Source organism: Jaculus jaculus, chromosome 15 (genome assembly GCF_020740685.1).
Source record: "Jaculus jaculus isolate mJacJac1 chromosome 15, mJacJac1.mat.Y.cur, whole genome shotgun sequence".
NCBI classification, from domain to species: domain Eukaryota; kingdom Metazoa; phylum Chordata; class Mammalia; order Rodentia; family Dipodidae; genus Jaculus; species Jaculus jaculus.
Genome location: NC_059116.1, coordinates 48289251 through 48313845, shown reverse-complemented (window position 1 = coordinate 48313845; position 24595 = coordinate 48289251). Strand labels below are relative to the sequence as shown.

The 24595-nt window shown below is 43.1% G+C and overlaps 1 protein-coding gene across 1 annotated transcript in view; it reads left to right on the top strand.

Moving 5' to 3' along the window:
* Fhod3 (formin homology 2 domain containing 3) overlaps positions 1 to 24595 on the top strand; it is a 502577-nt gene that overhangs the window by 329711 nt on the left and 148271 nt on the right. Inside the window, exons 9-10 of the mRNA XM_045134751.1 lie at positions 3730 to 3873; positions 11675 to 11916. Of these exons, the coding sequence (XP_044990686.1) occupies positions 3730 to 3873; positions 11675 to 11916 (386 nt within the window). The remainder of the gene's footprint in view (positions 1 to 3729; positions 3874 to 11674; positions 11917 to 24595) is intronic.

Sequence of the window (24595 nt, the reverse complement as noted above, 5' to 3'; positions counted from 1 at the left end):
TTTGGGACAGTGTCTCTTTGTATAAACCAGGCTGTCCTCTAACTTACAGTGATCCTCTGGCCTCTGCCTCCCAAGTGCAGGGATTATAGGTGTGCTCCCCAGGCCTGGTTGCCTGGCCTGTACATTTGCTTCTTTTCTTTTTTTTTTTTTCAAGGTAGGGTCCCACTGTAGCCCAGGCCGACATTGAATTCACTATGTAGTCTCAGGGTGGCCTTGAACTCATGGTGATCCTCCTACCTCCCAAGAGCTGGGATTAAAGGTATGTACCACCATGCCTGACTACATTTGCTTTTTAATGAAATTTTTGCTGATAAGTGCCTAGGAAAATCCTGTGTAACCATGATGGGAAATGTTACAAGTTTTGGGGTGGAAAATCTTAGTTATTCTTTATTTTCAAATCTCTTCATCAGCTTACAGTATCATATGATTTGAAGTGATTTTCTCTTGGCTTTTAATATTAAGTCTATCTGTCTGCTGTCCTTTGTCACTGACCTTTTTCTCGATAACTCTGAATTCAGCATAAATAGAAAGACCACTCTTGCCTTGTGTGATCTTTTGTAACTTTATCCATTTTGTTGGATGGTGTTCACTGTCCCTACAATTGCAGGAGCACATGAACACTCTTGGTAGTTACTTGCAAAGACACAGTGGGTACCACCCTCTGCTGTGTGTGAAGTGGTAGGCACTTAATGGGTATTAGAATTCATTGCTGTCTCCTTCTGGCAGTTTAGAAGTTCAGAAAGTCCTAGAAGAGATGGCTCCAGATGTAATCCTCCCTTGGAATGGTCAACAGTTCGCTGCCACTCAAACTGGGTCTGTTTGGTTTTGTGGAGTCATGTTTCTTGCCCAGTGAATAAAATGCTCTGCGATAACAAGCAGAATAACAAATTGCAATGGTAATATGAGTCTGGGAACAAAATGCAGACTCTGAGATCTGGGAAGTTACATTGCAAGTTGGGTGGTTTCTAATGAGTATTGATTTCCGCAAAGTAAATGATGGTGTAATAAGGTAGACTTTTTAAAAATGACCTTTTCACGACAAAAAGGCAGTAAATCCTAACCCAGCTCAAATTTTGAGAACAAAGTGGCTCTCTTTATTAACTAAAGACATGGACCTGATTTTCTATCCCTCCTCACCCCCACCATGTCCTCAGAAGAGCTCAGGTTAGCAAGGATTAACTATTTCTCACCCTCCTGCAGGCAGATGTGAGATAGTGCCTTTTTAGCATGTGTATATTTGTGTGGTATGTGTGCTTGTGTATATGCATGTTTATGTGGGGGGCTCACATTAGTATGTGCACATGTGTGTATATATGCTCATATATGTTAGCTGTATGTGTGTAGAGGCCACAGACCAAGGGTGTACATTTGGTGTCTTCCTACTGATTTTGGAGAGACTGAACCTAGAGCTCACCAGTTGGTCTAGATTAGCCAGTCAGTAAGCCCTGGGGATCCCCTTGTCTCTGCCTCTCCACAGCAGTAATTATAGCCATGTGCCACCATCCCTAGCCTTTACATGGGTGCTAGAGATCTGAATTTAGGTACTTATGGTTGGTTGTGTAGCAAAAACTTTACCAGTGAACCATCTCCTCAGCCTTAATGCCCTTCTTTGACACAACCAAAATCTCTTGGGAGAATCCCTTGCTTTGTGGGGGACAACTCAGGTACAGGTCACCTTGAAGAGCAAGGTGGGGCAGATGGCTGATGATAACAAGCCGGCTTCTATGGTGCTGGCTTAGGGCAGGGCTTGAAGGAGCACTGGGCAAAGGAGCTACTTCATTATAGGCAGGGCTAATTTATCACATGGGATTCAGGCTGAGTAAATGCTTTTGTTTTCACATAGAATGTTACTGTTTTTATAATAGTGAACAGTGAAATGGACTTTTTTTTTTTTTTTTTGATCTGTAGCCATACGCACTTCAACACATGTATGGCTGTGGCTTACCTCCACAATTATGACACCCACAAGGTCTAATTCCCCTAAAAATCTCTCCTGTATTTTTGTGTAATGACATCCTGACTCCCATCCATGACCCTTGGCAGCCACCAGGGTTTTACCTATACTTCAATTTTTGTTTCAATGACAAATGGAACTTTATAGTACTTAACCCACTGAGGCCAGCTGCTCTCACTCTGTACCCTGCCTGTGAGATTCATAGGTATGTTAATTTTTATTTATCTTACTAATTCACTCCCTTTTTGCTGCTATGTACCATTCTGTTATTCATACACATCTCAACATACTCATCACTTTGTCTGTGGAAGGGAGTGGATTTCAAAGCTCTTGGTGTCCACAGATGACTCTGATGTGGGTAGTGGAACATCAGCTCTGCCATACTGTGTCAGCTTATGAAAAATGTCTTCTTTCTTGAGTAGTCACTGAAACCCAAGCAGAAAAAAAAAAGTCCTTTAGACCAAACTTTGTGCTCTAGGAGAGAGGCCCATAAAGAATTGCTTGTGATGGGCCTTGGTAAGACAAAGTCTGAAAGAAACAGAAGGAAGGAAGGGTAGATGTGAGCCTGCTGTGGGTCATCTAAGGCATCTGAGGGGAAAGGGCTCAGGAAACATCTGCCTCACATCTGCCTTTGCCAGAGGGAGGCACTCTAGCAACGAGGTGGCCAGGCAGAACTGGGAGGAGTGAGGTGGAAAGAGCTGAGCACATTCGAGAAGCAGCTACAAACAGGAGGATGTGTATTTCCCGAATGTATCCCCTAGCCCTGCACAGATAGGGAAGGCCATTGTGTGCATGAAAGCTGGGGGTCCACAGGCTCAGCCCAAACTCAGGTTATTTGTTTATTTCTCTTTAATGTGTGTGTGTATGTGTGTGTGCATTATAGTATTGTGGCATGTAGGATGTATATACTTGTATGTGGCATATAGATGTGTGTAAATGTATGTGCCCCATGTACACACATGAAAAGACCAAAGGAAGATATTTAATGTCCTCTTCTATCACTCATTATCTTGTGTTTATGAGGCAATTTCTCATGGAATCTGAGCTCCCCAGTTTTTTGGTTAGACTGGCTAACCAATTGAAATCCTATCTCCATCTTTCTCAGCTGGGCTTACAAGCATGCATAACCATGTCTAGCTATTTATGTAGGTGCTAGGGCTCAAATTCAGGTCTTTATGCTTACTCTGCAAGCACTCTAGCCACTGTACCATCTTCCTAGCCCTGAAACTCAGGTTTCCACAGATGAAATCAAAATGATCTCTTGCACCAAAACGATTTATTGTAGACAACTTGATGGTTAATTACTCAATGGATGAGCTCCTTAATACTGAGAATTAAGTCTACGAGTGTGTCTCTGGATCTTTTGAGTGAAAGAACCTTAGTTGACTCTATGGTTGAAGAAAGTGAGGATAAAGAAAGGAGAGGCAGAGTGGCAGAGACACTAGAGACTTCTTCCTTCCTCCTGTGGAGTCCACAATGCCAGTCAGGAAGCTTTAAGTCCAATCCTAAAAGCTTGCCTGCCTTCCTCAAGTTGACTATTTTATAGTCACCAGGTAGTTGTCCCCTGCTGGACCTCATGCTGTTGCTTCCCTCTCCTGGTCATTAACAGATGTTAGCATTTTCATCAAAACCACAGCATGAGTTGGAGATAAGGGTCACTGGATACACTCCTCCTTAGAGCTGGAAGCAGGAAGTGACATGGTGGTTAGTAGTTGTCTAGTAGAGCCAGATTGATGCCCCCACCTCACTGGTCGTTTCTGGTTCTTCTCTTCTAGACATTGTCAGGGTTGCCAGATCAAGACAGCTTCTACGACGTGGTGGACTGTTTGGAGGAACTGGGCATCGCCGCCGTGTCGCAGAGGCATTTGAACAAGAAAGGGACTGACCTAGACTTGGTGGAGCAATTCAACATTTATGAGGTAATAGAACACATCTTATCCAAAAGTCATTCACAGTGTGAGCCGAGTCAAAGGCCAATGTCATGTGTTGTCCAGACCAGAAGATCCAAGTGTGGTACAGGAGCTCTTGTATCATGGAATTTGCTAGAAATGTAAGCCCTCTGGCCCCCTCCAGCTTCCTAAATCAGACACTGTGGGTGGGCCCAGCAGCCTGAGCTGTGACAAACTTCCAGGAGACCCTGGTGCATGTTCAGAGCTCTGAGCCTTTGCTGTAGGAGGAGCTTGGAGTGGGTCTACTTTGATGAACATGCTCAGTAAGCAGCATCTTCACTCAAGGGGTAACAAGTACTGTGAGAGAGGGGAGGAGGAGAGAGAGGAAGGGAGAAAGCGATCTATTCAGCTGCATAATTTGTGGGGTCCAGGGTTGCAAAATGGAAATTTAGAGCCATTTGTGGGGGAAAAGCATAGTAATTAGCATTGCCGCTTATCATGTTTCTTAGGAAAGACTTAATTGATTTCTTTCTCCCACTGCAAATCAAATCATCACCAAGTATAATCCATTCTTCCTTCTAAATCTGCTCCCACTCACACGGTTTCTTTTCACCTTCGTAGTTCTTTCCATAATCAAGCTACACTCTTCAGCTGGTGTTCCTCCCAAGTATTTACCCAAATGAAATGAGAAACTATGCATGTCTACAGTAGCTTTATTCATGATCACTTAAAACTAGAATTAATCCAGATGGCCCCAGGCAGCAAAAACGGACCAAAGTGTTGAAGTTCACTAAGTGAAAGAAGCCATACTCGAAGGTTGCAGAGCACCAGCGTCCATTTATATGACATCCGAGGAGAGGGAGACTACAGAAACAAGCGAGCTGCTGATGTGGGGGGAGGTAGATTAAACAGGCACATGGGGTACCTTGTAGTATTCCCTCTCCCCCTCCCTTCTCTTGTCTGATGTGGCTCAGGCTGACCTCATAGTCAGGGGTGACTCTGAACTCCCGATCCTCCTGCCTCTTCAGTGCTGAGATGGTGAGAGTAACGGTGCACCCCACCGCTGCAGGCACAGGAGCCAGAAGTGCTTTTAGCACCTGTCACTTTCCCATCCGGGTGGTTTCACCTTGCTATAGTGCTTTTTATTGTTTCATAAGGAAAGAAAAATTAAAATTATGAGCACAATGTACATCCTTATTTTGTGCAGGCTTATTCAGGCAACACAAGAGCATTTAGCTTGTGAGCCGAAGCACCCGTTCATATCTGGAAGTTCCTGTCCGCAAAGCTGTTTTGTTCTTGTCAGAACCGGGGGAACACTATGAAAACCATAGCATTTATTTTGCTTTGTGATTTGTGTGCATTCTGCCAGCACTCTGCCTTCAGCTTCCTGATCAGTAATGAAAGGCTGAATGGAAAAGGAGCTCTGGGCTACTTGGATTTTCCATGTTTTTCTATGTTATTATTCCAGCATAAATAATTAGTTAGCCTGGGAAATTTCATGGGAAGAAAGGATAGGAGAGGTTTCTTCAGTAGCCATGTCTCTATTTGCACATTCAGCTGTGGTTCAAAGGGAAGCATGGCTGTCAGGTCTGCGGACCTCTCTGCTTCGTCACTGTGGATCTCCCTGACATCACAAGCCTGCCTGAGTGCTATGCTCATGAATGTCTGAAAGAGACATGCCAATGGTACCAATCTTCTCCATTCATATGGAGTTATTGGACTGAGCGCATGCATGTGCGTGCGCACACGTGCACACACACACACACACACACACACACACACACACACACACACATTTACAGATAGAATTAATAAGAATTTCAAGACTACAACAGCAACTCATTCAATTAAACACAGGTCCCTTTTGAGCATAGGCCTTATGCAACTTCCTGGCCACACACCTGACACTGGCTGTGCCTTGGGCTATGCTGTGCCTTGTAACCCATGGACTGAAATAACAAAGGATTCTGTCTGAATGGAAGTACTATAACACATGCAGCCAGTCCCTGTTTATTTTAGATTTATGTTATTTCCAAAGTCTTTGCTTCCTCCTGTACCCAGGACACTCTTTCCTATAAGAGAGGTAAAAGGCTCTCCAGTCAAATGAGTCAGGTGTAGCTCAAGACAATTCATCTTCACCCAGTGTGACCCAGAGAGGCCGAAAGGATGGATGAATGTCTAGTGTCTTTCTCCAAGCCCATCCCCAAATAAGATGCTAATTTTGTCTCTGTGCAAACTCTTCATAGATGAAATCATCTTATTTGTTTATTATTTGTGCCCTTTTTCTCAACATTTATGAAGCCTATTCATGTTGTATGGAAATCTAGTTTGCCTCCACGGCTGATGAAAGTTCTCTATGTGTTTATCTGCTCTGCTCCTAAAGGATGCTGGCTGGTTTGCAATCTTGTTGCTCTGGCAAACAGAGCTTATGTCAGTCTGTCTCTGGATAGTAGTTAAGATGGTAGATATAAGTGTAATTCATGCTTCATAAAAGTAGTTAGAAATTAATCTCTTTCTCTGTGTCCTGAAAAGAAAGTCCAACTGGCTTTTCAAACTTTGGCATTTGATATCTTGTTAGAATTGTCCTGGCAAATTGTATAGACCCATGATATTGTGTGTATGTGTGTGTGGTGAGATCGTCAGGGGAGATTCTTTGAAACTATTTATTTTTCCTGGAAAAAAAAATCTAACTATCATGGGATCCCTAGGAAGTTATTTCATTTACATTTTTAATTCATTAGCAGGCAGATATACTATCTTGTAAATGCTTCAGGATTGTTTTTCAGAAGTTTTTTGTCCTTTGTTGCTTCTTGCTTTGTGATTCTTTCCTTTTTTTTTTTCTTTTTCTTTTTTTTTTTTTTTTGAGGTAACTCAAGCTGGCTTTGAATTCACTGTGTAGTCTCAGTCTGACCTCAAATTCACAGTGATCTTCCTGCCTCTGCCTCCCAGGTGCTGGGATTAAAGGTGTGTACCACCACACCTGGCATGATTCTTTCCTTTTTTCTCCTTGGGATTTATTAATGTGTTTGCTTATTTTGTTGATTTTTATTTTTCTATTTTTAAATATTTTGTGATATACACACACACACATATGGAGAGAGAGAGAGAGTCAGGGGTGGGGGAACACCTGGCCCTCTTGCCACTGCAAACGCACTCCAGATGCATGTGTCACTTTTTTTTTTATTTACAAGCAGAGAGAGAGAGAGAAGAGAGACACAGAGAGAATGGGCACGACAGGCCTGTAGCCACAGCAAACGAACTCCAGACGCATGTACCCCTTGTGCATCTCTGGCTTACGTGGGTCCTGGGGAATTGAACCTGGGTCCTTTGGCTTCACAGGCAAATGCCTTAACTGCTAAACCATTTTTCCAACTCCATGTGCCACTTTTTATACTGACTTTACATAAGTACTGGGGATTTGTAGGCTGGCTTTATATGGGTAACCAGTCTGTCAGAGTTTTGCAAAGCAAGGGTCTTTAACTGATGAGCCATCTTTCCAGCCCTGGTTTTTATTTTTACATATGACTTTCAATGCTGCTTTTGTTTCAATGTGTTTTACATTTATTTTTATAATTTCCTTCTTTTTCTCTCTTTTGGCTCACTTTGTTACTTTTCTAAGTTTTTAAACTAGATATTTAATTTATTTGTCATGTTTTAACTATCCTTACATTCTTGTAATGTAACCCACTTGGTCACAATGTGATCTTTTTTAAAAAGCAATCTGTTGCTAAAAATGCTGTTTGATAGTTGATATTTAGAATTTTTATACCAATATCCATAATTTTCCTTCCTCTATTGATTCCCATCTGTTTGTTCTATGATCTCTTCATTGGTTTGAGCATAACCGACATATTAAATCCTAACAGAATCGCCTCCCCACACACCATCACATTGTTCCTGGGGCCTGTGTGTCTGAATGCCACCAGTGTATCTCTTTGATTGCTCCTCCTTGGTATCTCTCTATGACTCCTTTGTCACTTGCCTTCCATTATTGGGGTGTCCTTATCAGACTTCATCTTTCCATCTATCCAGTCTGCTTGTCATTCACCCTGCCTCTTTCTTCCAAGGTCTTGGCTGCCTGCCTTTCTCTCTGCCTGCTTTCTTATACTTCATTCAACCATTTGGAGCTCCCTCTATATCACATGATTTGTCAGACAGAGATATAAAGATCCAGTGCCAGTCCTCAAAAACTTTTGTGCTCTATAGCATTAGATAGTCAGTTCCCCTAGGAGCTAAAGTAGTAGCCCAGATGGATGTGGCAGGTATCAGGATCCTCTGACTCTGTTGGATATCTGCACCTGACAGTCTCAGGTGAAATGTAAAGGACCCATTTTTTCCTGCCCTAACTGAGGCAAAGTCCTTCATTATCTTTTCACTTCTCCACCTTATCAACAGTAGAGTCTCTGTCGTTCCAAAAGTGGTGCTGTCCGGGGTTCCTTTTCCCATCCTGTCTCCCTACACTAAGTTTGATGAAAAATGTTAAGTTTGATGAAAACTAACTTTTTCCCCCCTCCATTCCCATCTTTAATCCTCTAGCTTTGGTCTTCAACATTTCTTTTTTCTTATTTTTAATTTTTTTGTTTATTTTAATTTATTTATTTGGGAGCAACAGAAAGAGAAAGAGGCAGAGAGAGAGAGAGACAGAGAATGGGCGTGCCAGGGCTTCCAGCCCCTGCAAATGAACTCCAAACGCGTGAGCCCCCTTATGCATCTGGCTAACATGGGTCCTGGGGAACTGAGCCTCAAACCGGGGTCCTTAGGCTTCACAGGCAAGCGCTTAACTGCTAAGCCATCTCTCCAGCCTGTCTTCGTCATTCCTTTCCCACACTGTTTCAGTATCATTCGATTCTTTCCTATGTACATTCAACAAAACTTTATTGATAACCTACCGAATTTCAGATACTATTCTAGGTCCCCAAGGTAAACATAACAGATGTGTCTGTCTACTTCCTCATGAATGGTTCAGATGATGAGGAAAGATGTGAGTAAGCAGACCCTCAAAGACCGAGCATGTTTGTGAGCAAAGGAGATACGATGATGGGTAGAGCTGAGGCGAGAGCTAGGCGAGCCTGTTGGTGATGGTCTAAGGGAAGACAACGAGGGAGAAAATCACACTGAGGAGATTCAGTATAGAGGCTTTGAGAGGGCCAGGTGGCTGCAGGGGCAGAGCCTGGTGTCCCACAGGGAAATCCTCTGGCCTCTCTCCTTTTTTTTTTTTTTTTTTTTTTTTTTTTTTGGTTTTTCGAGGTAGGGTCTCACTCTAGCCCAGGCTGACATAGAAGTCACTATGGAATGACTCATGGTGGCATTGAACTCAGGGCAATCCTCCTACCTCTGCCTCCCAAGTACTGGGATTAAAGGAGTGTGCCACCATACCCAGCAATTGGCCTCTCTTCTTAAACCTATCCATCTGAAAATAAGGTGATCCTCTGGAAATTCCAATGGACTCTGCCATTTATATTTAAAACCACACACACAAAAATAAATAAAAGGCAGGAGAGATACCTTAGGGGTTACAGCGCTTACCTGCAAAGTCCAAGAACCCAGTTTGATTCCCCAGGACCCATGTAAGCCAGATGTGTTTGGAGTTTGTTAGCAATGGCTACAGGCCCTGATGCCCCCCCCCACTCTCTCTCTCAAGCAAATAAACAAAACATATTTTAAGAAATAAATGTATAAATGAGTAAATGACCTTCTCTTGATAGCAAGTTTGAGGTGGAACAAGGCTTTTTCATGCCTCTGTGGCCTTGTCTCCATTATTCCCAGATGTCTTTAGAAGGTCGTCATGGATTGTTCCCCTGTTTCTCAGTTGTGAAAAGGAGGCCCTTTGGAGGCACTTTCTTGTGTCCTTCTCTGCTCTCTACCTGGCATTTCTGTCCCCTTTCTCCAGCTGGAAAACTCTTCTTCTTAGAGTCTCTGAGGTGTCATCTTTACAAAGATGGCTCCTTGTTGGCTCCTGCCACTTGCTTCCCCACCCCTTTGATCATAACTGATGATAGAGTGAGTGTCCATACTTCTGTCTAGCAGTCCTCACAACAGAGCTGTCTGTCTTTCACTTTGAGCTACTCAAGTCCCGTTCCTCTTTCTAGCCCCAGGGCCCAGCACAGCTGCCCAAATGCCTGGATGAAGGTCTCCTTCCACCATCACACGTTTGCTGCTGTTGCCAATGGCTGGTCTGAGGAAAAGTGTGGTGTATTTAGAAGGCAGTGACCTTCAGGGGCAGATGCCTGAGTAATAACTCAAGGGGACAACTGACTGCTTTCAGTAGCAGGCAGAGTCCAGACATTCATTCCTGTCTGAAAGCTAATGCATTAAAAAATTTACTGCTACAAGATAGGCAACTTGAGCATATGTAGGGTCAGTAAGAAAATGTATGTGTCAAGCCAGCGTTTTCCTCATAAGAGACTGAATTTCTCAAGTTCTTTCAGAGAACTTGGGTAGACTTGTAGGATAGTCCCTAACAGTAGAAGATGTCTGGTAGCCATATGTCTCAAGCTTTCTAGAGACAGACCCAATTTCAGGTAATCTAATTCCATTTCAGAAAGGTGATTTGATCCATGTTTAATTAAATTCATTTGACCTCATATGATTTTTAAAATACGTAAATTGATGAAATCATAAGTCTCTTGTTTTGAATCTGTAGTCTCTGTCAGGGAAAAGGCATCTTGAGACTAGACTTTGGGGTTGAGAAATAACTCTAAGAATTCATTAACAAACAGTTCTACTCTCATGACATTCCATTTCACAGGTGAATAAAATAATAATACATATAACATAATAATAATAATAATAAATAAGTTATCTCTTGGTGGGTAACAGACAACACAAAATTCATTGGTATAAAACAAAAGTCATAGCTCTTTTTGTTGTGGGAATTCTGGGAGTGAGAGGGCCAAAGAGGGGAGAGGGCAGTGAGGTAGGGCAGAGGAGAGCATGGGATAATCAGAACTAAGCACATATATTAATAAAAAATAAAATAAACTCTCTTCTTTTTTGTTTTGTTTTTTTGTTTGTTTTTGGCTTTTCAAGGTAGGGTCTCACTCCAGCTCAGGCTGACCTGGAATTCACTATGTAGTCTTAGGATGGCCTCGAACTCACAGCAATTCTCCTACCACTGCCTCCCAAGTGCTGGGATTAAAGGCGTGCACCATCACACCCGGCCTAAACTCTCTTCTTAAAAAGTTGTAACAAGGCTTTGTGGATAAAGGATATGTGGGAACTGGGAATGAAAGAAAACCTGTAGCATGACAGGCTGCAGTCTTAACCCCTACTGACCATGACACATAAAAGTGTCGCATGATTAATGTTAAAAATCAACTGGTGCATGAAAACTGAAATACTATTCATATATAGTGGTGAAAGTGGATTGGGCGGTGGGGAGTGAGAGAAAAATAAAAGTGGTTTCTAAGTAAAAACTAACTGGTTGGTGACAAAGCTAAAAAAGTGGTGTCGCCTGATCTGATAAATACAATCAATCCAGCTGACCACACACTGAAACCCTGAGCCAGAAATAAGCCTCCCTCCTTTAAATTGACTCTCTTGGATATTTGGACACGGTGGTGAAGACTGAATACAAACAGATTTCTGATCATTACAGGCATGTCTCAGACTTCTCTGTGATACTAGTTTTCGCTTCCATGTGCATTTAATCCAGAGGATGCATAGTGACAAGCACTCTGGTGTTGGGAGATTAGAAGAGCCTGAGATGGAGCAGAGGCCGGGGGGTGGGGGAAATACTGCTCAGTTCACCTTAGGTATGTCATGCACAGTCACAGCCAAGGCTAATGAAAACTGTCAAGTTTGACTTTGCCCTGGATGCACTATTTTTCAGGTGGCCCTGAGGCACGAGGATGGTGATGAGACAGCAGAACCACCCCCCAGTGGGCTCCGGGAGCGGAGGAGGGCCAGCATGTGCTCTGCTGGCGGCGGGGGTGAGCAGCAGGGCCTGGACCGCAGAAGGAGTCGTAGACACTCAATACAGAGCATCAGGAGCCCGCTGTCGGCCCCCACGAGTCCCTGCTCCCAGGCGGCACCCACCTTCAAGCCCAGCCAAGTGCGAGATCTCTGTGAAAAGTAAGCATCACTTCAGTGGCAGGGAAGGGTGTAGCACTGAAGAGGGTGGGGGAGACACGGGTCTCCATTCCCATTCTCTCCGTACCGGTGGTCAGGGCCTCCTGGCCTTCTTGCCTCTCATTTAGTATTAAACCATAGCCGCACTCCCCCCACAAGGGAGCTTCCCACTCAGCTGGCTTCGGGTGCCATACATACACTTGAGTTTACTACTAACCTCACGAAGGCTTCTTCAGCCATCTGTGTTTTTATAATAAGTAACCTCTCGGTTAATATCCATTTAGGAAAGGTGTTTTTATAAACTGGCCAAAGAACGTACAACACAAAACCATAGCCTAGAAATATGATATGCCGCTGTAGAAATGTGTGACTAAGACTCTTGGTTTTTTTGTGGCAATACATAGATTGGTTTTAAATACATTAAATTCGCCAGTATATGTTTTAAAAGCTCTCTGTATTTCAGCAAATATTAATTTAATCATCTACTCAGTCACTCCACAAACATTTTAGTGTCTGTTGTTAGACAGGACTGTTTAAAAGCATGAAGATCATCTAAATGAAAAAGGTATGATCTGTATCTCTTTTGAGCCTTACATCTGAGATTGGAGTAAGAGAATAAAGTGGGCAGAAAAAAAATAGAGGGGTTGACAGGTCTGTGAAAAACTATGGAAATTCACAGTGTGAAGGCTAACCCAATCTCTGGGTGTCTGGAGTAATTCTGAAAAAATATAGTCTATCAAAGGGTGACAGGATGTTCTGGGGCCTAAGTTTCATTGCCTGCTCCCAAATGGGTGCTGCTGGGTCCCAGAGACTGGCCATTGCATTCGCTTGCCTCTACATGCACGTGCACACATGAGCATTCACACATGTACAAACATGCACACACATGAATGTACTTCACACACATACACATAACTTTTTTAAGTTGTGAACCCTTCCCTTCCACAAACTTCCACTGAGGGACTACACCATCCCCATTACCAAGACATGGCTCAGGGGGTCTGATGTCCATGGACTCCTGGGGGCATGCAGCTGGCCATACCATTGGTGCCTGCTATCCAGGAAGGAGGAGAGCATGACCTAAGAATGGTTGCCCTTTTCGACCTCCTTGCCCCATCAGCCCTTCATGTACTGCCATTTCTGTTTCTAACAGTTTACATGTGGCATTTTACATTTTACTGAAACAAAGATCTAAACTTTTATTTTTTTATTTTTGAGAAAGAGACAGAGAGAGAGAGAAGAGAAACTGGGTGCTCCAGAGCCTTTCAGCCACTGTGAACAAACTCCACACACATGCACCCCCTTGTGTGCATGTGTGACATCGCATGCTTGCATCACTGTGCATCTGGCTATGTGGGACCTGGAGATTCAAACGTGTGTTCTTATGCTTTGCAGGCAAGTGCCTTAACTGCTAAGCCATCCCTCCAGCCCAGACCTAAACTTTTGAATAGAATGAGGTATACAGGGGCTGGGGCGATGGCTCAGTGGGTAAAGTGTTGGCCATGCAAGCATGGGGACCCGAGTTCAATCCCCAGAACCCACATAAAATGCTGAGTGTGGTGGTGAGCATCTATGATCCCAGCTGGGGCATATGGAGTTAGATCTCTAGGGCTCATTGGCCAGCCAATGGAGCATAATCAGTGAGCTCAGACTAATGAGCAGCCTTGTGTCAAAGAGGAGTGGATAATGCTCTGGAAGATAACACCCAAGGTTGTCCTTTGGCCTCATCACACATTGCACACCCTCCACAGCCACACACATAAACACGCTTCCACACATGCAAAAAGGAAATAAAAACAATGAGGTATGAAAAGACTTCCCAAGGACAGTGTCTGGTGCTCTCCCAGCACTGTTTCTAGCTGTGACTTGAGAATTTAACTTGGAGACAGTCGAGGACAATGTATGCAATAAATTGAAAACTCTGTTTTAAATGAGCAAAGTATTGCGGCTGGAGTGAGATGGTCTTGTCAGCCTTACTCATTCTCTTGCTCTGTTTGTTTCTGCCCTATTTCTTTTCTTTTTTCTTTCTTTCTTTTCTTTCCTTCTTTCTTTCTTTCTTCTTTTTTTTTTTTTTTTTTTTTTTTTGAGTTAGGTTCTCACTCTAGTCCAGGCTGACCTGGAATTCACTCTATATTCTCAGGGTGGCCTCGAACTCACGGCGCTCCTCCTACCTCTGCCTCCTGAGTGCTGGGATAAAGGCGTGCGCCACCAGCCCGGCTCTGCCCTATTTCTTGCTGTTACACTTTACAAGGTCCTTATGCTGTGAGTTTAGGAGATAGCACCTTGTGATAAGTTAGCAAGGATGAAACAGAGGAGGAGTGGGGACAACTCCTAGATTCAGATTCTGGAGTCAGTGGGAATTAAAACACGGCTAGAGACACAGCTCTGAATGCCATTTGTTTCATAATTTTCAAATAGGACATATTCTTCACTATGCTGAAATTGTTGCTTTAATGTAAATTTAATAGCATTTGAGAAAAATACTTACCAGCTTGTAAAAAATATTGTCCAGGGCTGGGATATAACTCTTAAGGAATATTTAGCTGGCATATGTGAGGTCCTATGCCTCAAAATAGTACCTGAGCATCAAGTGCTCCATTGTGACACATGATCTAGGCTGCTGTTGTCTGTGGTAGCCTGCAGGTGCCGCATAGGCTGGATTTCAGCACTCTGTGGCCCAACTGATGCCAAAATTTTTGAAATGATGGGATAAATATGTGAAAGGTTAGAATTCACATTTTGAAACATGGTCCTTTATATCATGGGGTTTGAATTCTCACAGAGACCCTCTGCAGCAGCCACTCGGACAACCGCCGTTGTCCTCTTGATGGCACCGGTGAGACTGGTGGCCCCAGGACCAGTGCTCTGTGCCAGTGGCAGAACAGGAGTGGGCTTGGTCCATGTCTTCATCCCTGACTCTATATTCAAAGCAAAGAAAGCTGCTTCCCAGCCACCCATGCCTACACACTCATGGAGCAAGATTCACACTTCTGGCTTTTTAGAGAGAATTGGTTTATTTACCTTGCAGGCATGTTTTTATTGAAATAAATATAAAAATTCAAAGAGAATTGAAAAGAAAAAAATCTTAAAGTTTGCTACAGATGTAACCTGCTAGGATGTGAGCTACCTATTATTTTAGTAATGACTATTGAGACCTTGAATTTAGGGACTAGGAAGACAGCTCCTGGGTAAAGTGTTTACTGCACAAGCATTGGAACCCAAGTTTCAAACCCCGGCACTCCCATAAGAGCAGGGTGTGGTGTGCTGGTCTGTGTCTGTGATCCTGGCACTGGGGAGGCACAGGCAGGAGGGTCCCTGGGGCTTGCTGGCAAGCTAATCTAGCTGAACCAGTGAGCTCTAAGTTCACCGAGAGAACCTATCCCAAAATATAGGGTAGAGAGCAATTGACAGAAACACCTACATGGGACCTGTGGCCTCCACACACACGCTCTATTTCTTGAGAAATCACAGCAGATCAATAAGATTCATGGTTTTTTTTTTTATGTGGGGGGGGTGTATGTTTGCCTTTCTCTGTTATGATTTCTTACAAAACAGAGTTTCATACCCAACATTTGCCCACTTAAGCGTTTACTCATTGTTACCTGAAAGCACTCTGGTGTGCTTGTGTGTGCCACATGAGTATTAATTGCTTTATTGTAGTTAAATATTTTTTAGATTTGATTAGAAGGAATATCAGTTTGGGCAATTTTATTCATTACTGAGAAAATTACTTAGAGGCATCTAGTTAGTAGCTATAAGCAAAAGCCTCAAAACCTAACAGTGTCTCTGGCTTAAATTGTCACTGTATGTCAGTGTCAACCTTAGTGCTGAAACGCTGTTAAGGTTTGTGTAGCCCACAGCAGGCACCTTGAGATGGAGTACACTTCCAGGTGTGGGTTCTGTCTTTCCTGAGTACTTCCATTTTATCCATGTGTTTCTGCTTATTAGGAAAGTCTCTGACCTAACTTTGTCTTTCCTAAGTGACAGGTCTCCTTCCATCCTGGCTGCCAGGATTTGTAGTGGGAAACATTGCGCAGGACCTAGCATATGAGCTTGGAATCATATCCAGTTTAGTTCCACACAACATTCCAACCTCGGGAGGTAATTCTAAACTTGACTGTGACACTGATGCTAGTCGTCACGTCGTCCAGCTCTCAGTCATGTGTATATTTTAAGTGTGCAGAAGAGTGACCTGGCGGGCAGCACCTGGTGACAGCTGGCTGAGGAGTGGAAGTCACAGCCTCATGCCACGTGTCTCAAAGGCAGGATCAGTGGGCTTGCCAGGCCAAGGAGGAAGTGTGTTAGACTTTGGGGGTTAGACAGCCTCTGACACAGCCACTCATCTGACTTTGCCTGTATAAGTCTACATAAGGATGGCAGCTACCCACAACAGGGCAACCAGTGACACGTATGTATGGTTACTGTCATTTGAATTTTACATGTCATAAAATACTAGTCTGTTAATTTTTTCATCTATTAAAATGTAAATGAAGGAGAGATGGCTTAGTGGCCGTCTGCATGTTTCACAAGATGAAGACCTGAGTCCGAGTCTCCACGACCCAGCAGTCACGTAATAATACCACATGTAGTTGCATGTTCTGTAATCTCAGTGCTAGAGAGTTGGAGATAGGGGGATCCCTAGAACTTGCTGGCTAGCTGGACTAGCCAAATCAGAGAGCTTTAGATTCCGTGAGAGACTGTCTCAAAATAAATAAGATTAGAACCCTTCAAGAACACATCCAGTGTTGCCTTCTGGCCTCCACATGTGCACACATGTGTAAGTGCGCTCCAAATATACATGCACACATACACATGCCAAATAATGTAAAAGCCGTGCATAACTCACAGGCCATCTAAAATAGGTGGTAAACTAAATTGGAGACATAAGTTGCATTTTGCCAACTGCTTTTCTCAGAGGCTAGATTTTTTTGAGAAGGCCTAGGGAGAAATGGCCTGAAATTTTCAAAGAGGACTATGTGGGGAAGGAAAGAGAGAAATCTACCAGCTGTGTGAGAAGACTGTGGGGAGCAGTAGTCTATGGCTGGGGTTAGAACAAGAAAGGACAAGGAGATCAAGGATGTAGCTCAATAGAGTGCTTGCCCACCTTGCATGAAGCCCTAGGTTCAACTCCCAGCCACCACATAAAGTATGTGTAATGGTGCTTACGGTAACCCTAACACTTATGGGGTAGAGGGAGGAAGATCAGAAGGTCAAGGTCGTTCTGGGCAGCGTAACAAGTTCAGGACGAGCCTGGGATACATGAGACCTAGACAAGAAAGGGAGAGAGAGAAGGAGGGAGGAAGGAAACAAAGGAAAAGGAAGGAAGTGAGAGAGGGAGGAAGAGTGGGTGGCTGGGTGAATACTCCACAAAGAGATTGAGGCTATAGGAATGTGGCTGACACTGATCCTAGGGTGCGGTGGAGCACTGCAGAAGTTGAAAGAGAGCAAGAGAGAAGTCATATTCAGGGAAGGGGCTAGTGATGAGTGCAGGGAAAGTTGTACTATTAGAGAGGCTAAGCAAAGCTGAGACTAACCCCAGTGGTCCCTTAAGGACATGGTTCTCATGCAGGGGTAATTTGGCCACACAAGGAATACCTGGACAAGTTTGGGGTGGTTGTACCTGGAGCCAGGAGTGCTGCCATAATCTAGTGGGTGGAGCGCAGGAAGGGTGTCCTGTGCACAGGGCCCCTTACCAGAGTCAGCCGCTCCCGTGTCTGTGTACTGTGTCTGTGAGATGCTGCGGAATCAGCATTTCTTAGAGGTGCATGGAACTCCACATCAAATACAAATGTTCACATGTCAAACTGTGGATCAAAATTCACTTTTCTCAGAGATTATCATAAATTAGTTATAATTCAAATCTGTAGAAGACATTTCCAGCTTAAAAAAAATCTCACTGGTGACAGTATTTCTCAGCAAGAATAGAGATATGGAATGTTTCAACAGTTAACTGGTCAGTTTAGCCTGTGTAGATTACTACAGCGTACTTTTCCTGGTTTTTATAATAACTATTTATCAAGGTTTTACTCTTCAAAATCTCAGTGAATGTTCTGAGCCCTCTTAGGGAACACACTGAATCTTGGACATCTCTCAGTAACCTAGCATAGTCAGGTCTAATAGGCTCTGTGCCTATCACATTCCAATGATCTGATATCATGAAATGAGACACTAGCATAAAATAAGTTGATCATCCAGAATCATGATCATATAACAAAGGTGTCTAGTGCTGTAGCCAGCCTTTATGACCTTGCTGGAGGATGGGGAGCTCAGGCTAATGTCACCTGACATGTGCAGGTGGACTTAGGGAACCAGCCTGGAAGGGCAGCTGTGGACCACTTTCCTTTTGTTCCCTGAAGTTGTCAACTTGCTTTTATTCATTTTCTGTGACTTGATTTCAACTTGCTCTGACACCGAATTTTCTGTGGTAAGCATGAAAGCACATGTTTATGTACATATGTTAGCTTTTTCAGTTTTCTATGGTAAATTCTCATAGGAGGAATTCTAGATCAAAAACCACTTTCACTTTCAATCCTGCTACCAGCATGGTACTCTCTAAAGGGCTGTACCAGTCTGTGTGCCCATTAGCCTGTCGCTGGCCCTTATGGATTTTTCAGCATGTTTATAATTCTCAAAGGTGACATGTGGTGAATTGGTTGTGTGGCTATTACTGAAGTTGTACGTCTTTAATTTCCTCACTGAAGCAACAAATATTTCCATTTCTCATGTTTTCCCTGTTTAGACCCTTTGCTCATTTATCTCCTGAGTGGCTTGACTGTTTACATTGATTTAAGGGTACTCTTTACATTTTGCATGGAAAATTTCATATGTAAAAATAAAGAGGTTATTTGATCCTCACTTCTCCATCGTCTTTAAAATAAATGTATGATATCTCCTACTATCTACATAAAGTTCATGTTACAGTGTCCATAGATGCATCTTGTCCTATGAGTCTTAATTTCTGCAGCTGCCCAGGAGCAAACACCCTCCTGTTCTGCAACCTCTCTGTGTGCCCCAGGAAAAGGCTGTAATACTCTTCCTTCCCTGTCTCCAGCAGTGAGGGAAAGACCCTTCATGGAACACCCACTTGTGCTGGCTATGTCTAAGCAAAGTTGTATGTGCTGTAAATCCCACAATGAAGGTGGTAGTGTCTTTCCCATCTTACAGATGAGGAAAGTGAGCTTGCTCTAGATCATAAAAGTGAGAAGTGAAACTGCTACAGAACTGAGCCTCCCTGGCACTGTTCTCTGGTATTTTAGAATGTGTTCAGGGCCTGGAGAGATGGTTTGGTGGTTAAAGGCACTTACTTGAAAAGTCTGATGGCCCAGGTTCAATTCCCCATTACCCACATAAAGCCAGACACACAAGGTGGGGCATGCGCCTGGAGTTTGTTTATAATAGTAGGAAGCCCTGGTGCACCATACTTACTCACTTTCTCTCTCTCTCTCTCTCTCTCTCTCTCTCTCTCTCTCTCTCTCTCTCTCTGTCTCTCTCTCTCTCTCTCTCTCTCTCTGTCTCTCTCTCTCTCTCTCTCTCTCTCTCTGTCTGTGTGTCTGCTTACACATAAAAAAAATAAGCATGTGTTCAGGTGGGACAATGTTTTATCTTTTGAGGATGAATTAGGCTTGTTGAGAAATTAAAAAAACATGCAGAGTCAATATGTACTGGAACTTGGTGATCTTAATTAGTTGTGCTGCTTGTTGGTTTGGGTCCTGAAATCATGTTGATTTTCTTGTTTTTCTCATCAATGGTCACTGATAATAGTGTCTAGAGAGGATTTCTAAAAATATTCAGAGTGACTAGGAATGAGCCTTTACAGTTAGTATTAAGGAGAAGGAAGGTTCAGGGAACAGAATCTGGTTGAAGGGAAGCTACACATGACCCTCCATGACTGGAGGCTGAGGACAAGGACCTGCGTTGCCCTAATGTTTTAGAAGCTCCCAAATGACACACCAAGTAGTGGACCAAGGTGGTGGGATGAAGGCAGACAGCCTTGGGATTGAGCTTGTGGGTAGGACTACAGGGAGGTGATTGGAGAAAGTGCTGTTTTCTGTGTTCCTGCAAAGATGAGAAGGGACATTGCCTTCATGGCACCAGCCACAGGAAGTGGTGGGCAAATAGGGTGCCTAATGATGGAATCCACCAGGCTAGTGAGCTCATCTTCCTGTATTGTCACATAAAGGAGACATGTCTGGATTGCTTAAGTTCTAGCACAGGATTTGTCCCCCAAGGCTTTGTTTTAGGATGATAGAAGTCATTCATTGGTTACTCCAAGTCTGTAGTAGAGTAATTTAGCTGCATTATTTCTTGGAAAGAATTGACAATATACAATCCATTTTCAAGGGAAAAAACTATGAAACATGTAGGTGTTGTGTAATATTATCCTGTAAAATCTGAAACTCAGGTGTCCTGCTAGGTCCTAGATCCTGTAGGGAGGTTTGACCAAGTGCAGGGGTAGTTGTAGTAGAAAGCAGAGACATATTCCTAAGGCCTGGTCTCAGTCTCATGTGTGAACATTGAACAATAATACCTCTTTAAGCAGTGCTGTGGGAAAGTCCGGATAGACAGCACCAGTGTGCCTTTAACCGGTAGTGGTGGTAGTCATGCCTTGCCCTGTAGCTTCTCCAGACAGTATCCTATGAAAGAAGGTAGTTGTTAAATATGGACATGAACTGGAGAGAATATTTTGTGTACCAGCACAGACATGCTAAAGGATTTCATAACAATGAGATTAACAACCACTAGTACCACGAGCAGCAAGTATGTACTTGGGTAGGTTTATCTGATGGAGTCTGAACCCCTATGAATAGATATACTGACAGTGTCTGTGACCTTCTGAGTTAGGTATGATTGGAGAATAGCCAATGATCCTAAGCTGTCCAAGACCCTTCCTGAGTAGTAAGTAGCAAAGTATGTGATAAAGGGGACAAGGATTGGAGCAAGAAAGAGTGAGCTTCAAGTGAGAGACCAGTAAAGAGAGAAGCAATGGGAACATGAGGAAGAAGTTGCTTTGCAAAGCTCCTGATGTCTAGGACTAGATTTATGATTTCTTGAAAATTCACTGCAGGATTCACATTTCCCACAAGCATGAGGACCTGAGTTTGAATTCCTGCTGGCTTGAGTAAATGCCAGGCATGGTGGTGCATGCCTGTAATCCCAGCACTCAGGAGACATGGACAAAGGGATCTTTGGGACTTACTGGTTAGTTTGTTTAGCTGGATTGGTTAGATCTTGTCTCAAAAATAATGTACGGTAGTAAGAATGTATGAAAAGGAGTGCTATGAGACAGACTTATGGACACGAAATGGCCATTGCATTTATGACTTCATAGAGACCTGCATATTGGACCCATGAACACTCCATCATGAATTTTAGAGAATGGCAAAAAAGTAAAAAATAAAAACAACATACTGGGTTTAGTGGCACACATTTTTAATCCCAGCACTTCAGAGGCCGAGGCAGGAGGATCACTGTGAGTTTGAGGCCACCTTGAGACTACATGGTGAATTCCAGGTCACCCTGGGCTAGAGCAAAACACTACCTCAAAAACTCAATAAATAAATAAATAAATAAAAATAACCACAATAACAAACTAGAAGAGGGACTAGCTGGAAAGAAGAAAGTCAGTGAAAAGCAGATGAGGAAAAGGAGACAGAAGAAGGTTATCTGAAGCGTGATTATCAAAATGCATTATGCACATATGTGAAAATGACAGTAAAATGTTTAAACAATAATGTGGGAGAGTATTATGGAGGGAACAAAAAAAGGTAATGGGAGACTATGATCAAGATACATTATATACATGTATGAAAATTGTCCATAAAAATTTAAAAAAATTACAGAACAATTAAGGAAGGCAGCCAACATTGACCTCTAGCTTCCACACACACATGCACCCCTCATATACAAACATTCTAGATATACACAAAGACACAAAAGGAAATGAAATTCACTGTGACCAGATTGTCAGTTTCTTAGAGGTTTAGACTTTGCTGAATTTGACTTCTTTCTAGGTTCTAGAGGGAAAGAGAAAGAAGGGGAAGAGAGAAGAGGGAGGGAGGGAAGGAAAGAGATAAAAGGGAGGAAGACTATAGAATATGTAGGTCTAAGAGGCTAAATATGACAGCAAATGAGAAGAACCACTGGACACAGGTGATGATGGAACCCCTCTGGGAATGAAGACGGACCTGGTCTAAGGTCATACTGTCATCATTCCATGTGCTTAGGGAGCCAGTGGTGAAGACAGAAACACCATCTTCATGCTGAATTTTTTTTTAATTTCAAGATTAGGTCATTGTTATGCTTTAGAGACTGCTTCAAATTGACATGAACTATAAATGTGATCCAAATCTACCTCATGGAGCCCGGAGCATCCATTTCAGCCCTCCTCCACCTATAGATGTGAGGCATTGGCGAGATAGGCAAGAAGAGTGACAGGGCAGGTAAGGAGACTCGTTGGGTTTCCTGTGAGGTCTTAGGACATGAACAGGTATAAAAACTGCTGGTTTGGTATTCTGGCATCAACCTCAAAGAAGGAAAAATTAGTGCTTATTGCAGTTGTTAAAGAGAAAGGCATTTTCTCCAGCTATCTTATCATAAGCAGAGATAACATGGTATAGTCACCAGCTGCATGAAGCTAGAGTTGGAGTCCCTGGTTTCATCCGGACCTTATTAGGAACACTGGGCACTGTCCTTATCCTATCTGTGCCTTGGTTCTTCATTTGTGAATGGAGGTATCTCCAGTAGAAGACTCCCGTGAAGATTAAGGAATGAGCTGTGTAAACTTCCTTGCGTAAGGGCTCCTGGCACAGAGATTACATAAATAGAATCAACGAGTGACTGCAGGCTTCCCAAGGAGAGACTGCTTTCCCCAGAGAGGTCATGGGAGCAGAGCCAAGAAAAGACCAGGGCTGCCTGCCTTTGTGCCTAGGAAAGTGCCCTGCAGAGTAAACACAAGGAGCCTGGGCACATTTGGGATGGGAGTTGGTGGCCTTTGATGGCTCTGAGAAAGCTATTTCCTAAAGACACAGTCACTCAGTGAGGGATCTAGAGGCAATTGTATCACACTTCAGGAATACTCAGTTACAATCTCCTAATTGCCTCAGAGAAATAATTTCATTCCTGAGGTTTTCTCCTCCTGCCATGCAGTTCTGCTTTTATAAACAGAAGATTAACAATTGACTAGAGATGAGCTCTCATGAGGAAGTGGCCAGTCAGGGCCTGCTACATGCTGGCATTTCTCCCTCAGAGGTCCATGGACAGGACAGGGCAGGCTAGGTGCAGGGATGGGGTGTCCTGGCTCCATGCCATGGCAACGGCCTCCTGACATAAAGCACATACTTGCTGAAATTGAGAAACTTACTGAAATTGCCTGCATTTCTTACATCTACCACAAGCTTTGTAAACTCACCTTCTCAGAAAAAGAAAATAATAAATTGCCTTTGACCTAGTTTGTGGATGTTTTTCATTTGGGTTTGCTTTTTTACTTTATTTTGTTTTGGGGAAAAAAAGGTCTTATGTAGCCCAGACTGGCCTGGAACTTGCTATGAAGCTGAGAATGGTCTCAAACTCCTGATCTTCCTCCTACTTCCTCCCAAGCGCTAAGATTACAAGCCTGCAGCATCACACATGTTTCTGGTGTTCTATTTGTGTCCATAGACGGGTCTACCACCATGGCAGCTTCTGTCTGTAAGTAAATGAGCAAGCAACTAGCTTTCCAGAGGAAGACCCACAATGGTGGGTATGCTATGTCAAAGTAGAGTCAGGTTAATAACTTCTTAGGCTCAACATTTTATGAGCCTCGCGATTTACTGACCTGAGTGTGTTAGGATCTGAATACTAGCCCCTATTACTAGAGGAACAAAATTATACTCATACATTTACTCAATTTCTGTTTTTCCATGCTTACCATATTGTTGGACTTGAGAATATGGTGGTAATGTGATCCTCACAAAGTGCACAGTTTTATAAAAGTATGCAAATGTGTATCACAGCATGTAAGTATCTGTGGTTTTAGAAAAGTAAGTGGCCATGTGGCAGTGGGTAAGACAGAGACAAGGGTGTGCCCTGGAAAAGAACTTACAGAGTGCACAGAGATGTGGGTAGGGATGCTCATTTTAGCGTCACCTGTTGTGACAGAGTTGCTCTTATTAACAATAGCTAGGTAAATAAAACATCTACATGATGGGTACAACATGCTCCAAGGAATGTATGATACAAAAAATGCCAAATCATTTAATGCATATTTGTCAAATAATATTGTTTCTATTTTTTTAATGGGACAAAGTGGTCTTATATAGCCTAGGTTGGCCTTGTACTCAGCCTGGCCTTGAACACCTGATCCTCCTGCCTCCACCTCCCAAGGCCTCATAATGTCAAGTTTCAACTTAAAAAAATTTATTTATTTATTTATTTATTTGAGAGAGAGGGAGAGAGAATGAGTGTGCCAGGGCCTCTAGCCTCTGCAAACAAGCTGGAGATGCATGTGGCCCCTTCTGCATCTGGCTTACGAGGGTCCTGGAGAATCAAACCGAGGTCCTTTGGCTTTGCAGGCAAATGCCATAACCACTAAGCCATCTCTCCAGCCCTCAACCTTTTAATCTAGAAGTTTACTCACTAAATTTATTGTATTTTTTAAAGTTTTTCAAGGTAGGGTCTCACTGTCGCCAAGGTTGACCTGGAATTT